This window comes from Pelmatolapia mariae, linkage group LG13 (genome assembly GCF_036321145.2).
Source record: "Pelmatolapia mariae isolate MD_Pm_ZW linkage group LG13, Pm_UMD_F_2, whole genome shotgun sequence".
NCBI classification, from domain to species: Eukaryota; Metazoa; Chordata; class Actinopteri; order Cichliformes; family Cichlidae; genus Pelmatolapia; species Pelmatolapia mariae.
The window spans coordinates 6,591,048-6,600,575 of NC_086238.1; the positions used below are offsets into that span (position 1 = coordinate 6,591,048).

A 9,528-nucleotide genomic window follows, 5' to 3' on the forward strand; every position below is an offset into this window, starting at 1 on the left:
TTTACCTTAAGTGTTCCAGGCAAATGCAGAAAAACATGACCAAGGATATGTTTACTTTGTACTGGGGATTAAGGTTATTTCGACAAAAATGTAAAGACTCAATACCATTAATCTGAATATTTTTATTGGCACTTTTAAATTAAAAATTCTGTTTAAATGAACAGAAGTAAAGACATAAACAAACAACATAAATAGTATAATAATGGAATAAAAAATAATAATAATAGTGGCCAAATCTTACAGTCTCATCTATATAAACAGGACCTAACCCATGCTCTATGAGTACCCTCTACAAATATAAAAAGCAAATAAAGCAAACGCTAGTGCCAGACTTACTGTTACGAAACATCAAGGACATTTGTAGTGGTCTATTCACCAACATTCATGTGACCAAAAAAGCCTATTGCAATGTATTCATTACAATTATGATGACATTAATCAAATCAAGCAAAAACATTTGTTACAGCTCTATGGCTGATTTGTGCATATAAATGGCACACGCACAAAGGACAAACCTGCTGTAATACAAAAAAAAGAACAAGGTCAAATAATACAAACACTCAACCTGTGTTCATGTACAAACATGCCTGTGTCAACACTGACAGACAGAATGTACACATAAACATAGACAGACAAAACATGAAAATGAAAAGGACCAGCCTGGTCAGGCTAATATGCCAGCAGAGTTCATAATAATCACACCAGAAAGAGAATCAACATGCTGCTATTGTTGGAAAAACAATGGGATCTCCTTGGTGTGCTTACATATTTTTGAATCAGAATGACTTCGTCTGCTTCTGTTTGATTCAGAAAAAAGAGGTATGTGTATAAATTAAGTGAATGCACTTTGAAAATAATGTAAAACAAAGGCTTTATCATTGTTCCAACAGGCATTATGTGCTGGCAGGTATTGACTATTACAGATGCTTTGGTAAGATATAACAGTATTATAGTTAAGTAATCATGAAATATATATATATATATATATATATATATATATATATATATATATATATAGATATATATATATATATATATATAGATATATATATATATATAGATAGATAGATAGATAGATATCTATGTGTGTGTGTTTGTCATCACGCTAAATTAACACAGAACAAAAAGATTTGTTTTACCAGCGTTATGAATGGCACCTTGTCTTTTTTTTTCAGACTAACAATAAAGTGAATAGCAGTGTTTCAAATCTGAACAATGTTGTTCATTTTACCTCGTAAAATGAGGCAGTAATAAAAGTCAACACAGGCATCAGAGTCAAATCTTCAAAAGAGATCTGCAGTGTGTGGTTTAACCTGAGAAACTGGGCCAAGCACAGAGAAATGGCCTCTATTTAATAATTTTGGCGTATTAAAATCTGGCACCAGAAATAAGTGGGTGACCCCTGTACAGTCAAAACAAAAATATTCTTCTAGGAGTTCAAAGACAGTTGCTGAATAATATCTGAAATCTTATGAAAGGTGTTCAGACTCAGGCTACTGAAGCAACTTTGTCACAGCTGCTGCTATAAAGGACCTCCGGTTTGTCATTCTCGGGGTGCTTCCCGTTACAGCAGGGAAGGGTGAGCAGAGTGAGAAGGAATGCTCCCAGCAACACAAAGCTCCCACTAAAGTAGAACGCCAGGTCATATGACTGTGTCCAGTCAAAGAACCACCCTAGAAAGTGATGAGAAAAACAGAAACTGTGAGCAGAGAGGGATTCCTTGCAGACACAGCAGCGAGTTATTTCCTGAAGTTAACAGGCCTTTTTCAATTCCCTGTAAGATTTTGATTTTTGAAAAGTCTCTAAAAGCTACGCCAGGTATTTATATTAGCACAAATTAGAATAATTACAACTGTTAGAAATTACCTACAACTTACCTACAACAGGGGGCCCAAGCATGATCCCAAATCCTCCAAAGAACATGACGATGCCGTGGGCTTGTGTCAGCTTTTCCAAGCCAACAATCTTAGTGGTAATGTAGGAGGTGAGAGACCAGTTTCCATTGGCGAAACCCACAATGGCAGACAGGATCTGCAGTCCTACATAACTGTTAGTGAGAGGAATAATGAGCAGTGCCACACCTCCTGCAAACATGGTGAAGGCATAGAGATAGATGCTGTTGATCCACCTGATGTCCACCAGGATACCTAGCCCTAGTTTACCTACGCAAGTTGCAATGGCCCCTATTGATACCAAAGGAATTAGACTAACTTCTTCAATGAGTCCTTGACTCTGTGCCACATCCTCAATGAAGAGCACAGGTGGGAATGCGCCTAAACTAAACATGAAGACACCGATGCAGAAAGCCACCATCGCTTGGTCCTGCAGGATCTCACAAGTGGAGTGGATGTACTTGGAGTAAGCCTGCCGTTTCTCTTTGATGACTTTTATGATATCGAACCCAGAAAAGAAGCTGCCTTTTTTCTTCGTAGTCTGAATGGCCAAGTCCTTGGCATCAATGGTAATGAGCAATTCCTTCACACTCAGTGTGTTCTCTGGAGTAGCTGTAGTAGAACCTGCGGTTATCTTCAGGTCTTCCAGTTGGGGCTTTTCAAAAATCTGCTCTTCTGTGTTGCGCTCGAGGGCGGCCTTCTGTTTGAGGTAGTACCCAGGCATATTAAGGGGCCTCATGAAGCCAGCACAGGCCATGAGGTTTAGTGCTAAAGCTCCAATGATAAGGAGGCAACCATGCAAGCCATACAACACGATGAGCTCATTCTGAGCAGTAGCGTAGATGAATGCTCCAACGCTTGTGCCTGGGTGAGCAAAGGAGAAATGGAATGAGTAATACAATAAATCATCAATCAATACAACTTAAAGCCATTGCGCCTTATCATCAACTAACTTTAAAGTGTAACTGAAAACCAGAACGATGGCTCTGCGTTGAGATGGCTCTGTAGTTCTAAATCATTGCTAGACTGACTTTAAAAATAAGACTTGGATGTTACTAATAATCTTTAAAATGTAACTATGTCAAGTAAAGTTTCACAACATTTTGTTCAACTATTTACCATTGAAGTTTCGATTGCCAAACCACATCTGGTTGCTCGTCATCAGTCCTCTTCCCTACCCCACAGACCACTCTAACTTTGCTACTCTACTGATGTTTACCTCAGCTTCCTAAGGTTCCCAGCAGCGCAAACATGAAAGTGAGCTTGGAGACCTGGTTTGCACCCATAGCCCTCAGGTCAGAGGAAGGCAGCAGTACCTGTCGTGACAATGCCAAGGGCGAGGCCGCGTCTCTTGTCAAAATACTGACAGGTGATTGTCAAGGTGGCTGCAAAGACCAGACCACAACCCAGGCCTATGGTAAGAGAAAGAAGAAAACGCAAATTATTTTAGTTAAACAATATTGCTGTAAACTCGAACTTACTGCTTTATACAAGTAGTATGAAGCTATAAGTTCAGAGGACACTGTGCATCAGATATCCTTAGCAAAACAAAGGATGCAGTGAGCGGTAAACAAAGTAAACTGCTTTTACAGCTACAGTCAGCATTCTAATGACCACTCTAAAAATAAATGACTACTTTCAAATATGCATGGCCTCTGACCTCTGGCGCTGACTTGCAAAAGGAATTATGGATGGTGATGGATATGCAGGATTAAGTATGGTGCGGCTGTCACTTGAGGTACAATAACAGGTGGTGTTGGGCACAAGTGCATACTGATGAGGCCACAAAGGCAATAAAAGGTCATGTGGCTAACCCTATAATGTTGTTTTTCTGGCAACATGCTATATCAAACAACTCTTACATTACAACACGATATGTCTTGTCCACTAATTCCCAGTGCCAGTGGTAATCATTAACACCCAACTGATCATCAGCATTTAATGGTGCGAAACAGTTCAACAAGGCCATGTGCCCCTGCTTGCTCAAAATGATTATATAATGTGTTACAGGATTTTCATTTGTTAGAAAAAACAAGCTTAGTCTACACCAATAATCAAAGAAACTTCAAAAACGTTTTGCGCACTGAAAGGTCGAACTCCATAGCCGACTGTCTTAATGATGGTCAGGTGAATAAATCTCAGGTGTCCTTGAAGCACTGCCAAGTATGGTATAAAACACACAAGAGGATGTCATTCAGTGTGATTATAAAGTGTTTCCTTACCGACCACAATCCCATAGGAAAAGATAAGGAACTCGACATTTGGAGCAAAGGCACTGAGCATCAGGCCGCCAGCCACCATTACACCACTGAAGATGGTCACAGGGCGAGCTCCAAAGTTGTCCACGCAGGCGCTGCAGATAGGACCTGAAGGAGCAATGATAGAAAGAGACACAGAGGCAGAAAAAAGTGATGGTCAGAAATCTAATCTCACTCACAAAGCATGACACTGACACATCACATTAGGTTTAAACTGGCAACCTGCCTGAAGCATTCTCACATCTCTCACAAAGTTCATCAGTTGGTTTAGTTCCAGTTTTATTTAATTCCAACTGCCATTTTATCTGGCTAATATTTAACAGTGTCACATGCATTTTTAATCAGCTTTTATAAATAGACCAACAAAATGTATATACTATACTGAGAGCAATTCTGAAATTTAGGACACAGTGATTTTTTTCAGTCTGGCATACCCATTCAGACTGCTTTACTTATGTACAATTTGCTGATTCCTTCTGCTATAAGCAGGAGGAAGCCCCGACCATTCTATAGCAGAAACTGCAGTGCTGCAGCACTGAAACACGCTGACAGCTGGGACGTGTCCAGAGATTGGCTACCCTTTAGGGTAGATCCAGGCATGATTTTCACCTCATCCCTTAGAAAAAGACAGCAAGAAGCAAGGCTGGAAGGTAAGCTTTGGTTTAAACAACAATGTCAACAAAGGCCTATATCACTGATTTTTCTGCTTAGCTGCTATGGAGCATACTTTATACTGTATACATGATATCTTCCAGAATTGACTGAAAGGCTAGAATATCACATCAAATCTGCTCCAAGTAAAAGTGAATATTTAGTGAGCTGAAATGTTTTTTCTTATTTTTTAACAAATTACATTAATTTCTATAAAGAATATTACAATTTGTTATAATAAGTCTTAAAAGGGGGGGGGGGGGGGGCAAGAAAAAAGGAAATAATTACAACAACTTACAAAGTAACAAGAATACTGGATTTGGCTACTGGCTTAATTCTTCAAATAAATAAGTTTTTATATTAAAAACTGGCACATCCAGTATACCCCATTCTTACTTTAGTTCAATTGTCCCTTTACATGGAAGTCAGCCTTCAGACTTTGAGCAAGTGTTATGTATGATTTCTTATCAAGGACATCTTACGGTATATAACTGGGAAGGAAGTGGTAGGAAGACAGGTGTAAAGGTGAGGATTTAGTGTTTTACATTTGCCACAAATCACATATGATACCTTAACCCTCTCTAACTCAAAGAGGTTAAAATACTGTTAAGAGCAAGTAAAAATATCAAAATGTTATGGTAACATCAATTTACTGCTTACCAAAAAATCATCAGATAGTGAAAATCAACCTTGGACTGAAAAATCTCTACTATTAAGTTTAGCTCTTCTACCCCAATATGAAGTATATTAAAGTATATTGAAGTATAGTATGCTATTACACTATGTGTTACTCACTGGCTATTAGTCCCACTCCGGACACAAGGGAGCCCACCCAGGCAGTCAAGCCCTTGCCTTGCTGGTAGGTATGGAGCCACTCAGGGTAGAGTACACCCATAGACTGGGGTGATCCATAAGCAAGTAACTGGGCCATGAAAGAAGCCGCAACAATCGCCCATCCCCAGCCTCCATCGAGCACTTTTGAAGTCATGATGTTGATGTTGTTGCTGCGATCTGGGATCTGTTATGGCTTCGATGGAGGTGGTGTTCCTGGTAAGAACATAAAAACAAACAATTGCAACAATCGCAATTGAATTTTTACAGCAAAATTGAAAAAAAAAAAAGAGTGCTCATCCCTGGATGATATTTTTAGACCTGACCTACAAAATCCACTTACTTCAAGCCTTAATCCGGGGAAGGCTGTTGCGGCACCTGGCCTGGCCAAACAGGTAGGCCGCCTGTGTGAGGTCTTAAACACAGACTGACTGCAACTTACTCATAGTCAACTGCCCCTTTTGAGCCTTTCTCTCTAACCACACCTCGAAGGAGGAGAAAGTTTGAAAAAAAAAAAAAAAAAGCATTTCACCTTCAACCAGCCCCTTCCACGATTCAGCTCAGATGGGTATAGAAGAGGCTTCTCTTCTGTTTTTACCCAAGATTTTAAGACCGCTGATCATAACTACCGCACTTTGTTTTGGCTTCACTAAGAGGTAAAGTTAGTGCGAAGCTCCATATATGTCAGATCTGTTTGTTTACAAAGCATGTATTTACATGTTTACAGTAAATACAATTCAGCCAAAGAAGGCATCTTTAATTTAAATGTAAAGCAAATAGGAACCAAAAAAGCTGCTTACATGGATATAGCCATACGCTAACACTCCCAGTCAAAAACACTTGTAAACAAAAAAAGTGATGATGTTTTGCAGCCATATTCCTTTGATTCACTACAAACAGACACGCGTTTTTTTTTAATGTTGTTTAAAAAAATACATGCGGCACTCACCTCAGCATATACAAATACAGCTGCAGACGCCTGACTAACTGCGCGCTCTGCGGGAACTTTCCATGTTAGGATGTTTTCCTTGTTAAAAAAAACACCTCTTATCGCTACAAAGCAAATAAAAATGAAGGCATCACACGCTCTTTTCTGTTTTTCGAGCTGGACTATAGGTGTTCCTTCACCAGAAAACGCACAGCATCAACAGTGTTTCATTGTGCATCCTGATTTGCAGCCGGCGACCAAACCGGTTCAAAGCTGTTCTTGCTGGTCCAGCGGCAGCGTGAACGCATCTACACCAGAAAAAGTGCTGCTTTCGCTTGCGCGCCTGGAGCCCAGGAGACAGAGACAGAACGACTCTTAAAGATGCGACGGATGTGGTTTAGACATGTGTTTTTCTCGTGTTTCGTGTAAAACTAGGAAGTATTCAAAAGCGCAAATGGGGGATGGGGGTGGATGCGCACACGCACAAACCTGTTTACCTGGACGCTCTCCCGGTCACACGGGACAAATGAAGGATCAGTTTTTGTAAAGCTGTTCTTTGAAGCAAATAGAAAGAGTAATAATGACGACAACTAACAGCAGCTATAAAATAACAATATAAACACGTAGAAAGAAATATACTGCTTTTATCTGACTGATCAAGCCGAAAGTTTGGGGTTCTCGTACTAACGAATCGGTCTGAGAGTATGGGTTCTTTCCTTCTGGTGTCATAATTAATATTTCCATCAGTCCAGTCCGAACCGGTTGATGGATAGTTATAGCACCACACTGCATCAGCAGGGCGCACTGAGTGCAGTAGTCTTCCCGGTGAGCGCAGGTTAAAGGAATGCATGTACAAAACTAGAGTCAAATCATAATCTGTCACCACATCACTGGAAATAACTGGAGTCTGTTTAAAATCATAACGAATGAGTAAAAACAAGCTGCAACATGGAAACGGCTACCATGCAGGTAACATGGTAGCCAACACACTAAAGAGAATCTCTTTATTCAGTTTAAACGAAGCCGGAGAAAAACATACATGTATGAACCACAAACCACAAAATATGCATGAGATTTTTGTGACAGTCATTTTGTTAATGGTAATCAAGGGAACAACGAATATTAACAGCATTTCCACTGATTTATAAAGAGAAGGCACACAATATCAGAGTTTGGGATTTACTTGAAAAAAAATTTCACTTTATATAAAAAAGTGCGTGTATACAAAATAAGAGCTTATATAGGCTTTATCTCCACAAAATCTTGTTCTAGCCCCAAAAAACAAAACAACAACAACAAAAAACAGCATTGGACAAATTTTTAAACAGGGTGTCCGAGGAAATCTTTACTTTTTAAAAAAAAAATTTTTTTAATCCATACATTACATACATACATAGAATGACAGCAGGGAAATTAACTGCTATAATCATTCTGTTGTAGCACCATGAAGTTATATCATCCATGTTGTTTGTCCCCATTCTCATAACCTCAGGTCAGTAACATTGTGAAGTCACCAACGAAAAGTGGGTGTGATGGTGGGAAGCAGAGTAGAATGGGAGAGGAGAGGAAGAAAGGAGAGGTAAAACAGGTTTGCACACTGAATGAACTCAAAATTCTTGAGGATCTTTGATGCTTTTCCCAGAGCTGAGGTCTGCTGCCAAAAGGGGTCTTACTGAAAAGATTTAGGCTCCATAATCCCCTTCTGCCTGAAAAATTAAGTGGAAAAAAGAAAAAGGGAGACAGAATTAATTGTACTTTACAGTCACATTACACTGACATGTTGCTCCAAACCAGTTTCAACTAGATGTAGTGCATGCCACAGACAGAGCTAGGAATTTGAGGTTGTTTGGGGAGTGGATTACAGAGTGGCTATGACACACTTTAAGCACTACTGACTGAAACTAGAATTGATGTTGATGCATTCAAACATTCCCAGGTTCCATATATGGACTATTAATTCCACTGGGTTAGAATCCATCTAAGATCCACCGATCTTAAATTTTAAGCTTTATGTTTTGCAAACTTAATATAGCAGTAAAGTAAGTTTGGTTTTCAATACTTGTTTGATGCCGCAGTAATAATGAGAGTGGAATTTGCAGAAATCTTCACATGATTATTATATGCTTGAAGCTTTGCAAACATGTTTCCTCTTGCAACTTCATGTACAACATCAACGATAACAGTTCAGCCAACCTGAGATCACAGAGCATATAAATTCATTTGTAAAAACTACTAGAGAAAATCACCTGCATCTATGCCCAGGTGCTTAGTAATTCCTCAGTTTGGAGGTAACTAAATGTGTCAATACGGTTGACCTTGCCTATTTTCCTCGTCTGTAATCCAAGGTATTTCACACTGCTGATCATTATGTTTGATAAGCTCCATGTGTGTTTTGACTTATAACTTGCTGGTAGAACTTAAATGCCTCAACCAGCATTGCAAAATCAAACCTATGTAAGCCTAAAATAAACAGTTGTGCTTTTTGCATCCATAATTGTTGCTCCACATGGTAAAATAAAATTTCTTCACCAACTAAATTTACGAATTTGTCTTGTAATGTATATCCCATATTCAAATATAAAGAAATGTATTACTCACCCAAAGCTCATTTAGTATACTCACACGTTCCCGTGAGATTTATGTGTGCTGACCTTATGACAGTTTAATATCTTGTCTTTTTATCTAACACTTTTATGACACCCGAGATTCAGTGGCCCACTGTGCCTTTCCGTAAGAGGCTTGGCAGGTGTACGCACACAGCGCCACCCCGCAGTCTAGATAAATCTTGGGTGGTTTGGCCATCCTAGCTCCATAAAGCTGCAGAGGTTAAAGGCCACTTTAACACCCAGCATTGCCACCCTGAGCTTCCAGTACGGATTCGTGCTTGGATTAGTTCAGGTTGCTGGCTTTAACAGTAAGTGAGAACACCGCACCACAGTAGAAAGACACAGGATCCACTTTAGTTGTG

The 9,528-nt window shown here is 39.4% G+C and overlaps 1 protein-coding gene across 2 annotated transcripts; it reads right to left on the reverse strand.

The window, feature by feature from the left end:
* Positions 1-107: 107 nt before the first annotated feature.
* On the reverse strand, positions 108-6,830 carry LOC134640228 (monocarboxylate transporter 9-like). Of its 2 annotated transcripts, none has more exons than XM_063491875.1 (6): positions 6,582-6,830; positions 5,597-5,848; positions 4,115-4,258; positions 3,209-3,304; positions 1,878-2,756; positions 108-1,673 (listed from the first exon to the last, which is right to left on the reverse strand). In XM_063491875.1, exons 2-6 carry the CDS (start codon positions 5,787-5,789, stop codon positions 1,489-1,491), a joined length of 1,497 nt encoding a protein of 498 aa, XP_063347945.1. In that variant the 5' UTR covers positions 5,790-5,848; positions 6,582-6,830; the 3' UTR covers positions 108-1,488. The 2 variants fall into 2 exon arrangements, with proteins under 2 accessions (XP_063347945.1, XP_063347946.1); XM_063491876.1 differs by lacking the exon at positions 6,582-6,830 and adding an exon at positions 5,976-6,556.
* Between the last annotated feature and the right edge of the window lie 2,698 nt (positions 6,831-9,528).